The sequence below is a fragment of the Cetorhinus maximus genome, chromosome 17 (genome assembly GCF_964194155.1).
Source record: "Cetorhinus maximus chromosome 17, sCetMax3.hap1.1, whole genome shotgun sequence".
In the NCBI taxonomy this organism is placed as follows: domain Eukaryota; kingdom Metazoa; phylum Chordata; class Chondrichthyes; order Lamniformes; family Cetorhinidae; genus Cetorhinus; species Cetorhinus maximus.
In genome coordinates this window covers 59,489,799-59,512,212 of record NC_135895.1, presented here as the reverse complement: position 1 = coordinate 59,512,212, position 22,414 = coordinate 59,489,799, and the positions used below count along the sequence as shown (strand labels likewise).

The 22,414-nt window shown below is 41.2% G+C and overlaps 1 protein-coding gene across 1 annotated transcript in view; it reads right to left on the bottom strand.

Annotated features, from left to right (window-relative positions):
* Positions 1–22,414, bottom strand: part of slc35d1a (solute carrier family 35 member D1a) — a 64,808-nt gene that overhangs the window by 8,437 nt on the left and 33,957 nt on the right. The window contains exons 8-9 of the mRNA XM_078561277.1: positions 15,749–15,841; positions 111–178 (exon numbers count right to left, since the gene is read on the bottom strand). Of these exons, the coding sequence (XP_078417403.1) occupies positions 111–178; positions 15,749–15,841 (161 nt within the window). The remainder of the gene's footprint in view (positions 1–110; positions 179–15,748; positions 15,842–22,414) is intronic.

Genomic DNA, 22,414 nt, shown 5'->3' with positions numbered 1-22,414 from the left:
TTAACTGAAAGCTACTCATTGGAAAAAGGAGCCACATATTAAGTAATTTTTTTCCTATACACCAGTAGGACTCAATTACTTGGAGGAGTTTAAACACAAAATGCACTTACCCCATTATACAGGACAGCAGGAACTGCATGACAAACACTGAATTTGACCACCCTTCGAAATCAACTGCCTAGAAAGAAAAATAACTTCAAATTCACTTAATCTCTTCTTAAAACATGGAAGGTGAAGAACATATGTTAAACATATCTGTTTATCCACTGAGTAGCAAACCACATTAATATTAGGGCCACTGTGTCTCCTGCCAACGCAATATGGCCAGCTGATACCCATCTACACATGAGCATTGGTTCGGGCATGCGCAGAAACCCAATGACCTCACACACCAGTTTACCCAGCAGACTGTCAACTCATTCTAACTCAGTCATTGCAATATGTTCTTAGTTTGTGGGCTCCATGGATCCCACACATCACTTAGTCAGCAGGAGAGAGTGTTAACAGTATTTTACGAGGGGGACAGGGACAATCCAGAATCATTACTGTACGCCTATGCTTCAACTTAATGATTTATAAGCACTGTGAACATATGTCGCTAAATATTCAGTGATCCAAAAGATTCAGCCAAGGCAGGAACGAAAACTGTTGCAATGTTGTACTGAGCTAACTAATTCTAGCAGTTTAGCAAAGGGGCAGAATTCTGCTTTAAAACATCTGCATATTCTGTCAGGTTCTCAATTTTCTTCAGTTTAAGAAGGATCAACGAATTAATGATGTTGCAGATCCAAATATGATTTTGAAAAGTTATGAAAAGACAACCACTTTATTTTGATGCATGGTAAATAATTCTTGAAAGTAAATAAGCTGGGCTCATGTCACACACTGTCCCCTATAAAGATGGTAACCAGGGAACAAAAACTGACACCTGTGAATTATACTCCAGTAAGTAGTAGTCCGTAATTTCAAGCAAGGAGGAAGGAAACTGGTCAGAAAAAATGTGAGGAAAACCACAAAAAATAGCAGCCATGAAGTAGAGAAGAACATTTCTTGAATGCATTCAGTAGAAGTGCAGCATAGACAGAGATATATCAAGGAAGGTCAACAATTCCCATTCTTCTGTGAAAAACATAGAAAGCAGGTTATGCATAGACTTACATGTACCCTGTTAAAAATTCAAAGACTGCACCTTTCCTCTCCCATTATATAAAATCATCTGTAAGAAGTCAGGTCTCTGTAGCTTTCTAAAAATTAAAATAACTTAAAATTATCACTGCAAAACTCAAACTGCAATAAAACAACTTCTTTCTTAAATGGTCAAGTGACAAATGCAGCATTTTCACAGCTGTCAGTCCTCAAGATACAATGAACAAAAGGTCACTTTGCCGAGCTGGTTCCATTGAACAGAATATTGGCAGTTGTGTATAAATTAAAATACGCACACACACTCTCTTGGTCTATATAGGTTTCTTTTAGAGGCCCTCATTAATTTTTGTCCACATCTTGAAGTTAACTGGCTTGAAATGGATCCCTGTATGGTATATAATAAACTCTTATTAAATCTAGTAAAACCTAAATGCAGGTTTTAATGAGCTTACCCAAGGAGAACAGACAAGGGGGTAAAGAATTTAAATGAATACAATTCCACAACCCCTGAAAACCAGATAGCTTGATTCCCTTATCTTCACACAGCAGTGCTTTATTTTTCTTTCTCCACTCTACCTTCTCCATCATGCTAATTTGGGGGACACCAATATGCAATATGCTACCAAGCACTTGTCAAATCCATCAATTTCAGAAGTTGCAAAATGCACAGGTCTAGAGCAGCTCATCTTCTAATTTCATTCCTCACTAGCATGGAATGCATACCCTAAACGTCACTTGGAATGGTGCAAGACTAGGAATGCATCACATGATGAATCATAGTAAATATAGTAAACTTCTACTGTTTTTGGAATGCTGCATATCAGATTAATTCACTGCACAGCTTGTGCTAGACTGATAATATTGGAAAGAATTTAATAATTTCCATGGTATATAAACACTTTCTTCTACACAAAATATTTGAAAAACTAGTACTTTTCACTGTCCTACTCTATACTCTAGGAAAAAATGAACTATCTTCATGGAACAGGTCATCATGCAACTAAACATTCTACTGGTAAACCTTGAGAGTTTTGAATACATCTCACCAATGAATGCAACTATTTCAAAAGGTAAAAGGAACTTTGGTTAGTAATGCCAGGCATAATAAAAAAAAGTTTCTGCAAATTTTTTGGGGGCCGTGGTTTCAAATTTTTTCTCTCTCTCTCTAGAACTTTCCACAGTACTGCCAAGAGCAGGGTCAATTAAACCACTGCAAGATATTGAAACAGAAGTTCTATTCTACTCAAGGCTCCCTGGTCTCTTTTTTCCCCCCCACAAGGTACACATTTCTTGAAGAGATTCCAACTGGGCAGACATCAAGTCTGAGTATTTACTCCAACAACACTGTACTGTTAGAACAGCCACAAGCCAGGGCCTTTCACAAATGATCCTGTGTTCACATGCTAAACATTGCCCCATCCACATTCCAGCAAATTACTTTGGGACAGGAGGGATACAATTAAAGTACTGTCCAAGTTAAATAATCACTTTTTAAGAATCCTATAAAAGTCTTTCACCAAAATGAAAAAAATCATAAAATCAACACACAGCTAATTTCAGGCTCTCTCGTCTGATTCCTAGGGGTGGGGGTGGGGGGGCGGTGGCACTGGCACTCTGGTATTGGGGCAGTGAGTGAAAATCCTTCTAAACATTTCTTGCCTTCCTTTTCTTAAATTTCCTCGCAGCTCATAAAATTCTTGCCTTTTTAGTGAAGAGATTTCTCCATTGAGGCACCCTTAGCGGAAAAAGTTTGTTAAAAATTCTAGAAGCTCCATACTGTATATAATAAATTTCCAGGATACAAAAACTAAACATTTTCATGTTATCAATATTAGAAAAACTCTGGACATAAATGCATCAACACAACATTCACAAATATCCTAGTTCTGTTACCATTCACACTGCTAAACAAGATTAATACTCCTCTGGAGTGTTATTAAAGGCATTGGATGCAATCAATGGCCAGCTATCCTGTGTAATTTTTCCAACAGCTTTTTTCATTAGTTTCTCCAGTAGCTGGAACTTTAACGTTAATCAGAGAATGTATTAAAGTGCCATTGTTTTGTTTCCCTTCATTCACCTGATTATGCTGGGCGTTACCAGCTGCTATAGGGACTGGCTGGTTTTGTAGTCTGCATGTGCTTTGTTCCCCTCACAAAAACATTAATTTTAGTCAGTGCCCGTGAGTGTAATGAAACAGATCTGACAATCAGATGAAAAAACTAGCTGTCTCATGGATGGAAAGAGCACTTTGAAATATACCCTCTCAAAACTAAGGTGCTGTCAAGCAAACAAGTAACTGGCAAAACTGAAGTCTTTAACATGTAATGGATCCTGAACTTGTACTTCATACATGATTGCCAAATTATATTGCGCTCCAGATCTCAGTAGATGGTTATACTATTAAGTCATGAATTGACGAGGTCATTTTCTCCACCATTTGAGTAATAAAATTAGAGTGATTTTGAATGTTAGGCCTTTGAAGACTGTCATATTTCTGTAAAATGTTCTATATCACAATCATACTAATCAAAAAATGTTTACACCCACATTTCATAAAATTAAGTTCTTTTTAATATACAAGACTGAAGCATCAAGATGATCTTGCACCATCCCCAGCTATGGATGAGTAAATGATCTGTCTCACTACATAATTCTAGATTCAAAGCCTGTTCCTTAGTTGGTTCTTTGACATACTGATTCAGAAAACTGATCTTGAATGCATTTCATCAACTCGTCTTCCACACTCTTACTGCAAACTTGGTTTCCCCAAACTATATGAAGATCAAGTCCCACGTGATTATTTGATTACCTTGTTGGACCTCTAATTTCTTGATTTACAGTCTGACTCTACAATTATTGCTAGGGGCCAATAAACTACTTCCACCATTGCTTTCTACTGCTTGTTGTTTCTTAGCTCCACCCATAGTGATTCTACATCTTAATTTCCCAAGCTAAGATCCTATATCTCTACTATCTTCATTCCATTTATTATCAGGGCTACCCCACCCCCTTTTCCATCTTTATTCTGAAGTTGAAGTATCCTGGAATATTTAATTCCCAACCCCGTGGTTTCCCTGCAACCAGATATCCATAATAGTTATCAGATCAAACCCATTAATTTCTATCTGGGCTATTTATTTGAATGTGAGAAATAGATGAATTGAGTGCCTTTAGCTTATTTTTCTATTTCCCCTGATGTCACCCAAGTCACAATGCATCATTTTCTTTCAGCTATCTGTCCCATCTTGACTCACTCTGCTTATTTTTACCCAAATCCCTGATCTGCTTTACAGCCTTGACATTTGTTACAGGTTTAAGATTTATCCTTTCCTGAATCCTCTCACCCCTTTCTTTAGTTTAAAGCCCTATCTACCGCCTTAGTTATTCATCAGGGCTCAGGTCCCGGCCTGGTTAAAGGGGACGCTGTTCCAACAAATTAGCCTCCTCTTTCCCCAGTGTTGGTGCCAGTGCTCCATGAATCGAAACCCCTGCCTCACACCACTCTTTCAGCTATGTGTTTAAACTTCTGATCTGATGCATTTGTCCCAATGCCAATTTGCATGGGGCTCAGTAACAATCCAGAGATATTTCCAGTGAGGTTCAAGCTCTCACAGCAGATCATTCACAATCTGTGTGGATGAACGTGAGGTCTGCAAGGTGGATGAGCAGACTGGCCATGGCACAGAAAGCCATTCAAACAGGAGGAGTAAACAGGAATGTATTTGTAGTAGAGGACAGTATAGCGAGGGGGTTGACACTGTTCTCTGCAGCAGAGAGCGAGAGTCCAGAAGGCTGCCTTACCTGCCCAGTGCAAGGGTTTGGGACATCTGCTCAGGGCTGGAGAGGAACTTGCAGTGGGAGAAGGGGGATCCAGTTGTCGTAGTCCATGTAGGTAGCAACGACATAGGCAGGACAAGGAAAGAGTCTGCATAGTCAGGGTGAGGAGTTAAGTACCAAATTAAGAAGCAGTACGCTCTACACCTGAACCGTGCTGGGGCGAGTGTTCTTGCGAATTTCATAACCAGGGAAGTAGAAAGGGTTTTAAACTAAATAGCGGGGGCAAGGGGTCAAATGTGGGAAGATGTGATATATTAAAGAGTAGAGACAAGGTAAGAGAGGAAGGTATTAATATGGGAAATGATAGACAGACCATGACAGGAAGGGACAGAGTACAAGTCTCAGAGTAAACCAACAGGTAAGGCTAGAGGTTACAAAAATAATAAAAAGGACAAACCTTAAGGCTCTGTATCTGAATGCACGTTGCACTTGAAACAAAACAGATGAACTGGTAGCGCAAATAGAGATAAATAAGTACGATCTAATAGCCATTACAGAGACATGGTTGCAGGATGGCATAGATTGGGACATGAATATTAAAGGGTATGTGACTTTTAGAAGGATAGGAAGTTAGAAAAAGGTGGAGTGGCTCTGTTAATTAAAGATGACATTAACACAATAGAGAGGGATGGCCTAAGTTCAGGACAGAGAAGCGTTTTGGGTGGAGGTGAGGAATGATAAAGGCAAGAGGTCATTTGTGGGAGCGATGCACAAGCCTCTTAACAGTAATCACATGGTAGGACAGGGTATCAAAGAAGAAATAGTGGAAGGTTGTCAGAAAGTTACAGCGATTATGGGGGATTTTAATCCACATTTAGAGTGAAACAACCAGATGGGCAAAGGTAGCGTGGATGACAAATTCATAAAAGATTTCTGGATTATTTCTTAGATTAGCACATTCTGAAGCCAACCAGGGAGCAGGCTATACTAGACCTGGTATTGTGCAATGAGATAGGGTTAATTAATGACCTCATAGTGAAGGTGCCCCTAGGTAGTAGTGATCATAATATGACTAAATTTTACATTCAGTTTGAGGAGAGAAGAGTGGGTATAAAACTAGTATTTTAAACTTAAAGGGCAATTATGAGGGCATGAAAGCAGAGCTAGCGAAAGTGAACTGGCAATTTAGGTTAAGGGATAGGTCAATAATGATGCAGTGGTAGACATTTAAGGGGATATTTCAGAATACACAGAATAGATACATTCCAACAAGAAAGAAAATTATAAGGAGAGGATACACAATCCGGGGTTAACTAAAAAAGTTAAAGCTAGTATCAAACTTAAAGACAAATCTTATAATTGTGCAAAGATGGGTGGCAACCAGAAGATTGGACAGGATATAAAAAAAAAACAAAGAATGACTAAAAAATTAATAAGGAAGGAAAATTTAGTGTACAAGAGGAAGCTGGCTACAAATGTAAAGACAGATGGTAAGAGTTCCTATAGATATTTAAAAAAGAAAAGGGTTAACAAAGTCTTATAGAAAGTGAGCCTGGGGAGTTCATGGGAAATAAACAGAAATAGACAAGTCCCCGGGTCCTGATGGATTTCATCCTAGGGTCTTAAAAATAGCAGCTAGTGAAATGGTTGATGTGTTGGTTTTAATTTACCAAAATTCACTAGAATTGGGGAAAGTCCTATTAGATTGGAAAATAGCTAATGCAACTCCTTTATTCAAAAAAGGAGACAGAAAGCACAAACCTATAGGCCAGATAGCTTAACATCTGTTGTTATCGGGAAAATGTTAGAAGCTATTATTAAAAGCAGGGCATTTAGGTAAATTTCAGAGCAATCAGGCAGAATCAACGTGGTTTGATGAAAAGGAAATCTCATTTAACCAATTTACTGGAGTTCTTTGAAGAAGTAATAGGTGCTATGGATAAAGGGAACCAGCAGATATACCGTACTTAGATTTTCAGAAGGCATTTGATAAGATCCCACATCAAAGATTATTATGGAAAATAAAAACTCATGGTGTAGGGGATAACATATTGACATGGATAGAAGACTGGCTAACTAACAGGAAACAGCAGGCATAAATGGGTCATTTTCTGGTTGACAGGATATGACGAGTGGTGTGCCACAGGGATCAGTGCTGGAGCCTCAATCCTTTACATTTTATATAAATGATTTGGATGAAGGGGCCGATGGTATGGTCGCTAAATTTGCTGATGATGAAAAGGTAGGTAGGAAAGTGAGTCATAAAAAGGGCATTAGGAAGTTACAAATGTATATAGATAGGTTAGGCGAGCAGGCAAAGGTCTGGCAAATGAGGAAAAATTTAAAGGTTGTCCATTTTGGTAGGATGCATATAATCAAAATGGTTGAGAGCTTGCAGAGCTCAGAGATGCAGGGGGATCTGTGTGTGATAGTGTATGGATTGCAAAAGGATCGTATGCAGGTGCAGCAAGTAATTAGCAAAGCTAGTAGAATGTTATCGTTTTTAATTCCCCTTGCAATAAGCAAGAGTAGGGAGGTTTTGCTTCAGTTTTCAGGGCATTGGTGAGACCACATCTGGAGTACTGTATACAGTATTGGTCCCCTTATTAAGGAAGGATGTAAATGCATTAGCAGTTCAGACAAGGTTTACTAGATTTAGCTCTGAAGAAGTCATACAGACTTGAAACGTTAACTCTGTTTTTCTCTCCACAGATGCTGTTAGACCTGCTGAGCTTTTACAGCACTTTGTTTGTTACAGATTACCAGCATCTGCAGTATTTTGCTTTTACTAGATTAAAACCTGGAATAAGCAGGTTGTCTTATGAGGAAAGACTGGACAGGGCTAGACTTGTATCTGAAGTTTAGAAGAGTAAGAAGCAATTTGATTGAAACATGTAATATGCTGAGGGGACTTGACAGGGTGAATGTGAAAAGGAGGTTGCTTCTTGTGGGAGAATCTAGAACTCAGTCACTGTTTCAAAATAAGGGGTCGGCCATTTAGGAGAGATGAGGACAAATGTTCTCCCAGAGGGTTGAGACACTTTGGAATTCACTTCCTCAAAAGGTGGTTGAGGCAGGGTCCTTGAATATCTTTAAAGCAGAGGTAGATAGATTCATGATAAGCAAAGAGGTGAAAAGTTATTATGGGTAGGCAAGAACGTGAAGTTGAGGTTAAAATCAGATAAGCCATGATCTTATTGAATGGCAGAGCAAGCTTGAGGGGCCGAGCAGCCTAATCCTGCTCTTAATTCGTATGCATGCTTACATTCTTTGTTCTACCTATGTTGTTGGCTCCTAAGTGGACCATGACAACTGGCTCCTCCCTCTTCTAATCCAAGTTCTTCTCCAACCACAAGATGATCTTAACCCTGGCACCAGGCAGGCAACACAATCTTCGGAGCTCCCAGTTGCAGCTGCAGAGAATAGTATCTATGCCCATGACTACATTGTCACCTATCACTGCCACATTTCGTTTCACTCTCTCCACTTGAATGGCCTCCTGCACCATGGTGCCATGGACTAATTTGCTCATCCACCCTGCAGTCCATGCCCTCATTCATAAGGGCATTGGCTGAGGCTCCTCCAGGACTGCACTCAAGGTCCCTTTACCTGCTTGACTCAGTTCAAGTCCTATCCCTGGCCACAAACCAAACCTGTACCACTGCCTAATCTCGGGATATGACCACCCTTTGGATCAGTGTCTAGGTAACTCTTCCCCCTCCCTGATGCCTTGCCGTGTCTATGTGTCAGCTCAACGACACTGAACTGAAATAAAAACAGAAAATGCTGGAAAAACTCAGCAGGTCTGGCAGCATCTGCGGAGAGAGAAACAGAGTTAACGTTTAGAGTCCAATATGACCCCCAGAGTTCCGAAAACAACACATATTGGGACTCGAAGCATTAATTCTGTTTTTCTCTCTCCACAGATGCTGCCAACCCTGCTGAGTTTTTCCAGCACTTTGTTTTTATTTCAGGTCTCCAGCATCCACAGTATTTTGCTTTGACAGTTGAAGTTCCTCAGTGCAGACAATTATTGTGGACATCCTTATTTGCAATCCCACATTCTGCACTGATAACACTTTCTAATCTTGTTTTATTTAATTAATTAAACTTTAAATGTATGTATTTGATCAGTTGAGTTTATTTTTTAGCTTTTAGACTAATTACTTGGTTTAGTATAAACTATGGACAACTTAAATATTTATCTGTAAACTTAACCCTGTAGCCACCCCCAACATGCTATGACATCACATTTTAAAAAAAAATCTCCCTTGCTGTACACCTCTCTCTGCTGCTGCTCTGAGGTTTAAATCCTTTAGGCTGCTCTCGTGGTGCTCCACCCAGCTCTGTGAATGAGAAGCACAGGTCGAAAAGGGAGACACACAATTGCTGAAGTGAGGGCAGTGTAGGGGGAAGCATAACTTGAAGGTGTTTTGTGAACTGAATGGGTGAGGCAATTAGATGTAAGGGGATGGGGGGAGGGTGTAGAAAGAAAGATGAGTCTCTATCATGCCGGTGTGAAGTGGAGAGGAAAGTGCACGGGATTTGGACAAGGAGACACTGGATGCCATGGTGTCAGGATAATTTATTAAGCAACAGAAGTTATACTTAAACAGAGGCAGTCAATATCCTAGATCAGGTAGCTCTTGCTTCCCACTGAATTTAGCAGCTACAGGCAGCTTGTTGTGACTTCTGTTGTTCTTTCGCCCCTCTGTCAACTTCAAAATCTGTGCCGAGCTTTTCTGAGTCTTTTCCTTTTAACCCCTGTAATCAGGAGAGGGGCTCTTCCTGTGTTGTCATATTCTGATCATGTTATCTGTTCATCAGTGCTTACATTAACTGACAATTGTGATCGTGATCCACAGTTCATCCATACATATGGTTCCAATTACCTTAAGCCATGCAGGCAGCACTCTCAAGACAATTAACCCTTCATCTATCCAGGAACCAATAGCACCCTCGCCTTTGAATCAGAAGGTTGTGGGTTCATGTCCCACTCCCGGAAACCAAGAACTGTGAATGTACTCGAAAGAGTTACAATCTGTGACTGTTGATACCTCGAAAGAGTTACAAAATGCACATTAAAAGGAATTCCTAAACCCCACACAGTATAAAAAAAACAAAAGTATGTAAAGATTTACTTTTAAATTTACATTTCCTACATGAGGAAAAGCTTCTTCACCCAGAGGGTGGTGTCTGTCTGGAATTCGCTGCCTGTTTTGGTGGTGGAGATAGAAACCTTCAGCTCATTTAAAAGGTACCTGGATCTGCACCTGAAGCGCTGTAACCTGCAAGGCTACAGACCAGGTGCTGGAAGGTGGGATTAGAATGGGTGGCTAATTTTTTATCTTTCCTTTTTCAGCTGGTGCAGACACGATGGGCTGAATGGCCTCTTTCTGTGCTGCAGCTTTTCTATGGTTCTATGGTCTTTGCAAACTGAAAGGGGAGCAAGAAAATAACCCCTTAAATGCACTGAAATGACAAGAATACCTCTAAGCTGGAGGAAGAGAGAAAACAAAGAACACATCTGAACAGCGGATAGTGTAGGTGAAGGAAGAGAAAGGAAACTGCATGCAGGGCAGAGGTGGAAGAGACAGATTCCCTCCGAATATAGGCATATAAAGGGGTAGAAAGGCGACTACCTGCGAATGGGTGAAACGGAAAAAGGAAGCAGCATCTCTGAATGTAAATAGAAAAAGAGTGTGCTATTTGAGAACGGAGAGGAAAGAAAGGAGTGTCTCTGTCAACGTGGGAGTGGGTGCGAAAAAAAAGTCTTTCTGAACTGGAGGGAGCAAAATAAAGAATGCCATTATAAACAGAATTTGTTGGGGGTGGGATGGGTGGGGAAGTAAGTGCCTTTTGAATAGAGGGAGGGGGAAGAGAAGGAAAGTGTATCTGTGGCCTGGATGTGAAGGGGAAAAAAATGCCTAAAAATTGAAGCATGTGGGGAAACAGTGCGGTGTCTCTGTAAACTATAAGCTAGGAAATTGGGGTACTTAACTTCGAAGGGATTCATGAAAAAATCTCTGATCATATTTTTATACTTGAGTTAGTAGCACAGTACATTACTTTTGTCACTGTTTTAACTTTTCTTTCTGAAATTCAAACTAGAGACCCTGGTATTTTCTAGGAGTCCTTTCCACAGAAAAAATTGAAGACCACTGCTATAAACTCATCATGGACTAACTCTAGTTACAAGCAGCAGTTGCAAAATGTTCTCTTTCTGTAAAAGGGCATCCCTAAATAGAAAATCCTGGGATGGTTTTGCTGTATTAATACAGCAGATCTAAGTTTAGAACACATTGTACAGTACCCAAAGCTGAAGTGTATTTTCAGGTTTAAAAATGCTGACACCAACTTTAGTGTAGCTCATATATTCCAGTATTGTGAAAGAACTGCTGAGGTCAATCAACCATGAGCTTACTGAATGATGGATGAGGCTGGAGGGGCCAAATGACTTACCCCTACTCCTATTTCTTATGTGTTCTCTGCTGATCCATACATCTGTAGAACCATAGAAAAGTTACATCAGAGAAAAAGAGGCCATTCAGCCCACCATGTCTGCACCAGCTGAAAAAACTAGCCGTCCATTTTAGTTCCCCCCTTCCAGCACCTGGCCTGTAGCCTTGCATGTTACAGCACTTCAGGTGCTGACCCTGACTTGTTTCTCTTTAACCTCAGTACAGTTTCTACTTGACATCCTATTTCCATCCTTGCAAGGATAGAACCTGTTTCCAACGGTCAGACTTCAGGTTTTTTTAAAATTAAAGCTCAATTGAGGATCACTTTAAACTGATCACTGCAGGTTTGGTTTCTCTGTACTAGTAAAGAATCCACACTCATACCTCCCTGGAGTTCAAAAACAGCTGCATATGTCTCAGTCATCCACTTTGAAAGCTGGCTTGTCCCAACCATATGGCTGGTGTACACATACAAGCATCAAAAGCCTTTTATACCCAGAAGTTGTTATTGCTTGGAAGTGGTTTACAATGGCTGTAAGAGGAAGGTCAGAGCTATCTACCAACCTATCCTGAATTGCTGGGGATGGGTGGTGGTGGGAGTTTGGGGTTTTCTGATGGCTTTGACTGACAGCTCTATGCTCAGAGAGATATTTTTGGCAGCTTTAGGCCACTTCCAACAGCTCTTCCCCTTCTACTGTACTGCAGCCTGTGTAGAGATGAACAGATGATGGTCCCAAAGGGTGGACTCAAAGTGGGTATTATTTGGTTGCATCTTATTGTTTGATGAACAGAGTGTTGTTAGTTAAACATATCTAATACAATGCTTTTAATAAAAACAAAAAACTACTGCGGATGCTGGAAATCCAAAACAAAAACAGAATTACCTGGAAAAACTCAGCAGGTCTGGCAGCATCGGCGGAGAAGATAAGAGTTGACGTTTTGAGTCCTCATGACCCTTCGGAAGAACTGAGTAAAGTTAGGAGAGGGGTGAAATATAAGCTGGTTTAAGGGTGGGGTGGAGGGAGAGAAGTTGGTTGGGGGGGTTGGGTTGTTGTAGGGACAAGCAAGCAGTGATAGGAGCAGATAATCAAAAGATGTCACAGACAAAAGGAACAAAGGGGTGTTAAAGGTGGTGATATTATCTAAGAAAATGTGCTAATTAAGAATGGATGGCAGGACACTCAAGGTACAGCTCTAGTGGGGGTGGGGTAGAAAGACTGATGACAGGGTATTACAGTTATAGATATAAAAATAATGGAAATAGGTGGGAAAAGAAAAATCTATATAAATTATTGGAAAAAACAAAAGGGAGGGGGAAGAAGCGGGAAGGGGGTGGGGATGGGGGAGTTTAAGATCTAAAGTTGTTGAATTCAATATTCAGCCCAGAAGGCTGTAAAGTGCCTAGTTGGAAGATGAGGTCCCATTCCTCCAGTTTGTGTTGGGCTTCACTGGAACAATGCAGCAAGCCAAGGACAGACATGTGGGCAAGAGAGCAGGGTGGCGTGTTAAAATGGCAAGCGACAGGGAGGTTTGGGTCTTTCTTGCAGACAGACCGCAGGTGTTCTGCAAAGCAGTCGCCCAGTTTGCGTTTGGTCTCTCCAATGTAGAGGAGACCGCATTGGGAGCAACGACTGCAGCAGACTAAGCCAGGGGAAATGCAAGTGAAATGCTGCTTCACTTGAAAGGAGTGTTTGGGCCCTTGGACGGTGAGGAGAGAGGAAATGAAGGGGCAGGTGCCGCATCTTCCGCATGGGCATGGGGAGGTGCCACAGGTGGGGGCCGAGGAGTAGGGGGTGACGGAGGAGTGGACCAGGGTGTCCCGGAGGGAACGATCCCCACGGAATGCCGCCGGGGGGGGCGAAGGGAAGATGTGTTTGGTGGTGGCATCATGCTGGAGTTGGCGGAAATGGCGGAGGATGATCCTTTGAATGCGGAGGCTGGTGGGGTGATAAGCGAGGACAAGGGGGACCCTATCATGTCTCTGGGAGGGAGGAGAAGGCATGAGGGCAGATGCGCGGGAGATGGGCCGGACACAGTTGAGGGCCCTGTGAACGACCGTGGGTGGAAAACCTTGGTCAAGGAAGAAGGAGGACATGTCAGAGGGAACTGTTTTTGAAGGTAGCATCATCAGAACAGATGCAACGGAGTCGAAGGAACTGAGAGAACGGGATGGAGTCCTTACAGGAAGCGGGGTGTGAGGAACTGCAGTCGAGGTAGCTATGGGAGTCGGCAGGCTTGTAATGGATATTGGTGGACAGTCTATCATCAGAAATTGAGACAGAGAGGTCAAGGAAGGGAAGGGAAGTGTCAGAGATGGACCACGTGAAAATGATGGAGGGCTGGAGATTGGAAGCAAAATCAATAAATTTTTCCAGGTCCCAACGAGAGCATGAAGCCGCACCGAAGTAATCATCGATGTACCGGAGAAAGAGTTGTGGGAGGGGGCCGGAGTAGGACTGGAACAAGGAATGTTCCACATATCCCATAAAGAGACAGGCATAGCTGGGGCCCATGCGGGTACCCATAGCCACACCTTTTATTTGGAGGAAGTGAGAGGAGTTAAAGGAGAAGTTGTTCAGTGTGAGAACAAGTTCAGCCAGACGGAGGAGAGTAGTGGTGGATGGGGATTGTCCAGGCCTCTGTTCAAGGAAGAAGCTAAGGGCCCTCAGACCATCCTGGTGGGGGATGGAGGTGCAGAGGGATTGGACGTCCATGGTGAAGAGGAAGCGGTTGGGGCCAGGGAACTGGAAATTGTTGATGTGACATAAGGTGTCAGAGGAATCACGGATGTAGGTGGCAAGGGACTGGACAAGGAAAGAGAGAAGGGAGTCAAGATAACGAGAAATGAGTTCCGTGGGGCAGGAACAGGCTGACACGATCGGTCTGCCGGGACAGTTCTGTTTGTGGATTTTGGGTAGGAGGTAGAAGCGGGCTGTCCGAGGTTGGGCGACTAGCAGGCTGGAAGCTGTGGGAGGAAGATCTCCAGAGGAGATGAGGTCAGTGACAGTCCTGGAAACAATGGCTTGATGTTCAGTGGTGGGGTCATGGTCCAGGGAGAGGTAGGAGGAAGTGTCCCTCCCTTTTGTTTTTTCCAATAATTTATATAGATTTTTCTTTTCCCACCTATTTCCATTAATTTTACATCTATAACTGTAATACCCTGTCGTCAGTCTTTCCACCCCACCCCCACTAGAGCTGTACCTTGAGTGTCCTGCCATCCATTCTTAATTAGCACATTTTCTTAGATAATATCACCACCTTTAACACCCCTTTGTTCCTTTTGTCTGTGACATCTTTTGATTATCTGCTCCTATCACTGCTTGCTTGTCCCTACAACCACCCCCCACCACCCCCAACTTCTCTCCCCCCACCCCACCCTTAAACCAGCTTATATTTCACCCCTCTCTTAACTTTACTCAGTTCTTCCGAAGGGTCATGAGGACTCAAAACGTCAACTCTTATCTTCTCCGCCGATGCTGCCAGACCTGCTGAGTTTTTCCAGGTAATTCTGTTTTTGTTTTTCAATGCTTTTAATGTTTACTTAGATTTATAGATAAGCGTAAGCTACCTAGTCTTTGAAAAACCGAATAGGTGTACACGAGAAGGTTCATGTCATCAACCAGAGCAATGCTACACTTCCAGATATTATACATTTAGGTCACACCTCAGTTTGTAAGGGGCTTGCTTTTAAGAATGATCTCTTGCACTCAATACTAGTGATATATGTGCAGAAAGCCCAAAAATCTTTAATACAAATTTTACTACCCAGTCATTGTTTTATTCTGGAATCAGGCTCAAAGCCACATTATGGCTAGGAATTCTTGATGTGCCAAACAATTAATGCAGGATTAAGAATTTCTGCCAACAGCATCAGGAAGTGTGTCTGCACCCAAGGCAACACAACATTAAGCAAGATTCTAGAGCTGCAAAGACAAATTGATTGGCAGTGGATGCATCAAGGAATAGAAGGGAAGGATGCTGAGGGAGGGGAGACAGTTGAAAGAAAAAGGATGCATCAGGGAGAGATTGATGCATATCCCAGAATCATTCTAACTTGTAGCAGAGAGAGAAGGGGTGGGGCCCATATTTTGAGAACTTGAAGACTGCTGTAAGTTTGAGAGTGCAGAACAGGAAAAGACAGAGGAGCAGCGAACAATGCAACACAAAGGAAAGTGAAAGGACTAAGGGTGAATTCTGAGCAGCAAATGAGGAAGGGAAGGTTGAAAAGCCTTCTTTCCGTGTTGCAAATTTCTATGATGGTCTTGATGTGACTGTTACATATTTTTTAAAAAATGTTAAAAATTCTACGAAAATTAAAACACTAGTGTATCATTTTTTTGTTTAAAAAGACAAGTGCTTACCTTCTGAAGATCGCCTGTGAAATATGCAATGGCCAAAGAAGGCAAAATCATGAAGAGGGCATTGTAATAAAGTAGTCCATATTTACCCAGCTCCTAAAAAGAAACCATTGTAATCAGTATAATCACATAACACAAATATTGGGGGTCTAGGTTGTGCAGTGGAATAATAGTTGCCTTTCATTTGAGACCCAAGCTTGAATTGTATGGGAGGAGGGTTTCTTGCCAACCACCTAGTAACTGAGTTCAAACTCTGTCGTCAATCTCAGTCTCTTCAAGTAAGGACCCACAGTATAAAAACTAATTCAACACCATTCTCTATCTCATTTGTATGGTTGAAATGGAAATTAGAAAAATATCACATTTATGCAGTAGAAGGCACACATCTTTGGGAGAGAATGAGTGACTTTTGCTCTGCATCTGACAGTGGGCATTCAAAATAGCGAGTCTTCTACTGAGCACAGGAAGACGAACACACACGAAACAGTGGCAAAAGGGGTTGTTGCACCCAGAGTTTCCACCCATGATATTCTTGATTGCAGTTGGGCCGTTATGGTGATACCAAGAGTTATTTTTAAGAGCTTGACTGTTTCAAAGTTGTATTGGTATACGTTAATAAACTTGAGAGCTCAGCTTCAAAAAAACACTTCCAGTACAATTCTCCATATCAGTGACTTTCATTGCTTGCAAGTGAGGAGTACCAGCTTATGTGGGCTCGCACTAATAAAGCTGAAACTGATCAAAACTTATTCCACTCCAGGCTCAAGAAAGGAAGGGTGTCTGGGCTGTATTCAAACATGGATTCAAGGGGTAAATATGTAGCACACTGATCTTACTGTACCATCCAGTTTATTTTCAATTCAGCTGCCTTCAGATACAAAACCTGTAGTGGGTGCCTCATTTAAGGATTTTAAAGCAAATTTCCCCTCTCTTTCAATGAACTACAAGGCCACTCTGCAGACAAATAACAGAAAGATTAGCAATATGTAGCATCACAGTTGATGTTACTTTGTTTATTTCCATGAGCTAGACACGTGAGCTGTTGCTCCAAAGGTTCGGGTCAGTCTTATTTTACTTGCAATTACAATTCAGGCCTAGTCCAATCTCCTTTCTTTGTGCACATAGTTTCTTTCCAGTAGCAGATAAAGTCGAAATCTGCATGTTTGTTCTGTACTGGGCACAGTTGTGGTAGAATCAGTTCAACAATTATAGCCAATTGCAGGAAATTACTCATACAGGATGCCCATGACAAATGACTGACTAGAAAACAATAGGTGTTTACAGAAGGAAACCATGTCCATCATATCTGTGCCAGTTACAAAACTAACTGTACTTCTCTGCATTCTTCCTATACGAATATTAATTTGTAAATATCATCTGCTTGATAGCGTATTGAACTTATTGAAACAAACATTTTGTGCTAAAGAAAGACTAAGACACAGTTTCATTTATGAAGGCCACAAGCCACTTATCCAGACAGAATTTATGGAGCTCTTAGAGGCGACGGCTAAGACAAGCCCCAGATTGAAACCGGAGAAAGGTCACATGTCCCAACTCTTCGGTGTAAAAGATACTGGACTGTAACTAACAAAGACTACCACAAGGACAGGAGGGGCAAAAGCTTTACCCCACCCCCCTCTCAAAAAGCTGAGCCCTGTTTTTGGTTTGAAAGTACACCAGAAGACCTCTCTGCTGCAGAGATGTTAAAAAAGGATTCCAACTCAACACCACTGACGTCAAGAGAAGAACCCGCCACAATGGCAGAGCCACTGCGTCAGCAGGAAACCAAAGTACTAGCAGCCACCATGGAAAATGACTCTCTAGCTACAAACAAGCACCCGGACAATCCGTGAATAATTCTTCTGACTTTATTTTTTTTAATATACTCGGCCAAGTTTTTACATTTGATACTCTAAAGTTTTTTTTGTGCATACCTAAGGAAGTTGTGTATTTTTTGCATTAGTGGGAAGTTGGACATATTTGTACATTTTAAACCTTTTAGTTAATAAGTTCTATATCTTTATGAGTGTGTTTTAGTAATAAAACTAACTCCTTCCTTGTTAACTGAAAGCATCTAGCTGGCTTAATTCTTATTACCAGTTAAATACATGTTGAATTGGCAATATCACGCTTTTAAAAAAATTCAAACTCTTGTCATAACCAATCTAGGAGCAAGACGAAGAGCGGAATCAGCAGATCCCTCTTAACCGAGCTGTAACACAGTATTACTCCTCAGCTTTAAACATTTATCCACATTTTCCTTAGATGATGCCTCCATCTCAGTTACTCCCAATTACAAAGCATTCCAAGGGAAACAGCAATCAATTAAATTCAGTTATCAGAAGAGTTATCAAAACAAGACAATGCATCAGGAAATCTTTAAACTATAGTTCTAGAAGACAAAAAAGTGTATCAAAGAATCATTTGTAAACAAATATGAAAATGTAGATATACTGGAGGAACATACGTGAAAAATGGTTTAGGAAAACTGTGGAATAGGAAATTGGTTTTAAAAAAAACATTAAACTCAAATCAGTCAAGTCACCAGATCCTCTGCATACACCCTAGGCTGTTGAATGAAGTAGAGGGGAAATTTTTTAGGCTTCAGATATGCAACCGGTGCCAAGAACAACTTTGTTCATGGAAAAGATAGTGAAGCAACTATAGACCAGTTAGCCTAACATCAATTGGGAAAATCTTTTGGGATCTATAATTCAAGATGTAATCAGTTGAGTATTTAGAGCTGCATTGGCTATTCATTGACAGCCAGCATGGGTTTATTAAAGGCAAAGCCATGATTAACAAATTTAAGAGATTTTTTTTCCCCCTGAAGTGACCGGCTGAAGTAGTAAAGGGAATGCAAAAGATACATTGCATATGAAATTTCAGGAATTAGTTGGCATGTGGTATAAGAGGAAAGGCAGCATGTAAAAAGCTGGTTGACAGACAAAAGGTTAAGTAATCAAGCGATGCTCGGATCAGAGAAGGTTAGGAAATAAATGTGTTCCAGAGGCCAGGAGTGGATGTATAACAATGATTTGGATTTGGGAATAGGTGCACTATATTAGAATTTGCCAGCAACAAAATAAGGCGATTTTAGAAAAAGCGGGACAATAAAAAATGTTCGGGGAATATAGTGGAAAGGTGGCACAAAGAGGTTACGCTAAATTTCTAAGACACAAGATTGGACCATAGTTGAGAGTGGGAAGCTTCGGTATCCTATTACAGACAGCATGTTAAAGCTATAGAGACCATAAGTTAATACACGGGAAGATACTAAACATGAGAGATTATATCTAGGTGGAGAAATCTGAGATAATTCATCCACATTTCAAGTGGAAAAGAGATTTAATAAATGTTTTAAGTTATTTGATAGGGTGAATGGGGGAAAAAGAGAGTATTTCCTCTGAATGGGAAGTTGATGAAGCATTTGCAAGCATCTTCAGCTAGAAGTGCCAAGCAGATGATCAATCTTGGCCTCCTCCCGAGGTTCCCAACATCAGAGATGCTAGTATCCAGACAATTCTATCCACTCCCATTCTTTGTTTCTCCTCCCAAAGTGCATCACTTACATTAAATTGCATGCATATATTAAATTGAACCTGCCTCAGGTGCACTACATTCTCTTAAAGTATCTTATTGTCCTCCTTGCTGTTTCTAAAATCGCCCAATTTTATTGTTGACAAATTCTGATATAGTGCACTTAACAAGAAACACCTGAAGACACTTAGATACAGCAAAGGCAATGAGACCTAACAACATCCCATCAGTAGTACTGATGTGCTCCAGAACTAGCCGCAGCCCCAGACAAGCTGCTCCAGTACAGCTACAATACTGGTATCTGCTTGAAAATATGGAAAATTGCCAACATATGCCCTATCCAACAAAAGCAGCAGGACAAATCCAATCTGTCAATTACCACCCCATCAATCTACTCTCAATCAAAGTGATGGAACGTGTCGCTGACAGTGCTATTAAGCAGTACTAATTCAGCAACAACCGTTCACCGATGCTCAGTTTGGATTCCATTAGGGCTATTTGGCTCTAGGCTGCATTGCATACATAGTCCAAACATTGACAAAAGAGCTGCATTCCAGAGCTAAGATGAGAGTGACTGCCCTTGACATCAAGACAGCATCTGACCGAGTGTGGCATCAAGGAACCCTAGCAAAATTGAAGTCAATTGGAATCAGGGGAAAACTCTCCACTGGTTGGCAATATACTTAGCACAAAGAAAGATGCATGTTGTTGGAGGCCAATCATCTCAGCTCCAGTATATTGTGTTATGGCACAGCCAATGGTAAATGCTGAGTTGTTCAAATCCCAAAGGGAAACTTGAAACAACTGCCACAACTTGTTTTACAAATTGTATAAATTTTGAGATGCGTGTTTCGAATTCAGTAGTAAGACCACCAACTCTTACAGGTTTTTACAAAACTAGATTAAACATTTATTAATAGAAGAAATGACTTTAAGTACATATATAGATCTATAAATTATTACTATGATAATTTCTAAATCCTTTAATCAATCTAACTCCCAATTACACTTCGGTTAAGGCAACAGTAAGACACAGATTTTAAAAGGCCCAGGCAAAGAAATGTGATACCCTGAACAAGTCGACTTCCAAGTTAGTTTTAATTTTGGTCCTTTGAAGACAGCGGCTTGAGGCATAGACGCTGAAGGCTTTTTCACACACTTGTAAGATCTTAAAAAATGCCTTCCCTTACACAGAGCCCTTGTTCCTTCTTTATACATATCTTCCTCTTTGAATGCAAATACCATTGTTTCACTATGTCTTTGGACTTTATCTAGCTGATAATAAAACTCTCTTCATAGCACTAAGTTTTACCAGTAATCGTTGGAAAAAATAAACACACTGTTTCTAAACTTCACCTGGCTAGGTGACACATTTCACCCCTCCTTTGAAAACAATTTAGTCTGGTTTATCTCAAAATGCAAATGTTCCCTTGACACCTATGTTTCTAAACTTCCATGTTTATCGAATTAATATTTCAAACCTAACCTCTTTTCTTTGATCAAAATACCCAGACTAGCTGCCTATAATTCAATTGAATCTCTTTCTCTCTCTCTTCACACACACACCGCCCCCCCAACTATTACTCTATTTTACAATAAATTCCAATAACATTATGAGAATTATTATATCTTCTTGACAATTGCTACAGGAGTTGTGTTTTAGGCTTAGCCATCTTCAGCTACTTCATCAATGACCTTTCCTCCAGCATATGATCAACAGTGGGGATGCCCACTGATGATTGCACAGTGCTCAGTATCATTCACAATTCCTCAGATACTGAAGCAGTTCATGCCCACATACAGCAAGACTTGAACAACATTCAGACTTGGAATGTTAAGTGACAAGTGATATGCATGACACACAAGTGCCAGGCAATGATCATCTCCAATAAATGAGAATCCAATCCTTGACATTCAACAGTATCACCATCGCTGAATTCCTCACCATCAATATCCTGGAGTTTCCACTGACTAGAAACTTAACTGGATCAGCCATATAAAAACTGTGGATACAAGAGCAGATCCGGGGTTGAGAATTCTGCGGTGAGTAACTCAACTCCCCAGAGCCTGTGCACCAAGTACAAGACACAAGTCAGGAGTGTGATGGCATAATCTCAACTTGCTTGGATGAGTGCAGCTCCAACAACGCAAGAAGCTCAACATCATCCAGGACAAAGCAGCCTGCTTGACTGATACTCGATTCAACACCTCAAATATGGACAGCAGCAACTCAAAAAGATGCTCGCCACTGCATTCTAAATGGCAATTAGGGATGGGCAATAAATACTGTCCTTGCCAGTGACACTCAAGTCCCAAGAATGAAATGAAAAAAATCAAGAGGTCATCAATTTAAAATAGTCACAAAGCGAGGAGACAGTTAAGGAGAAATTTCTGCATAGGGTTGTTACAGCATGCAATGTTTTGCCAGAGAGCAGAGACCACTGCATCAATTAAGGCAAGAGCTGAACCACTTGAACCAGAAAAAATTACAGGGCTGTAAGGCAGGGGTTCCCACACTGTGAGTTGCGACCCCAGTGGGGTTGTGGACCCCCAATTGGGGTTACAAGCTTCAAGGTAATGGCAGCTATGGGGCACAGACTCAGGTTTGACAGTCTTGGATTGGCTGCAAGACCTCTTTGAATGTGCTTGATTTTTTTAAAAACCTGTGGACATGGCCTAATCCAATGATCTCCAAGGCTTGATCGTTGACACCAGAGCCTCCAAAATGTTAGGTATCATTTTTTAGGCCTGTAATCCTGCTTTTTGAACCTCCACCTTGCTCAACATCTGCCCCCTCCCACCACCCCCAATTTTCACACTGGGGTCATACCAAATGTGAAGCATTGAAAGGGAGTCACAGCAGAAAAAAGTTCGGGAAGCACTGATGTAGGGAGAAAACAGAGCAACGTGATTAACCTTAGGGGCAGAATTTCCCGTTGGTGTGCAGGGGCGGGGCCCGCACATCTGCAAGTAAAATGATGCGCGGTGACATGGGCGAGTGACCCGACATCACCGCGCACCATCACAATATTTTGTTGGGCGGGAGCACGATGATATCCATTGTGCGCCCATTAATTAACAGACCACTTAATGCCCTTGACTCACCAATCGGCACTGATTTATCGGTGT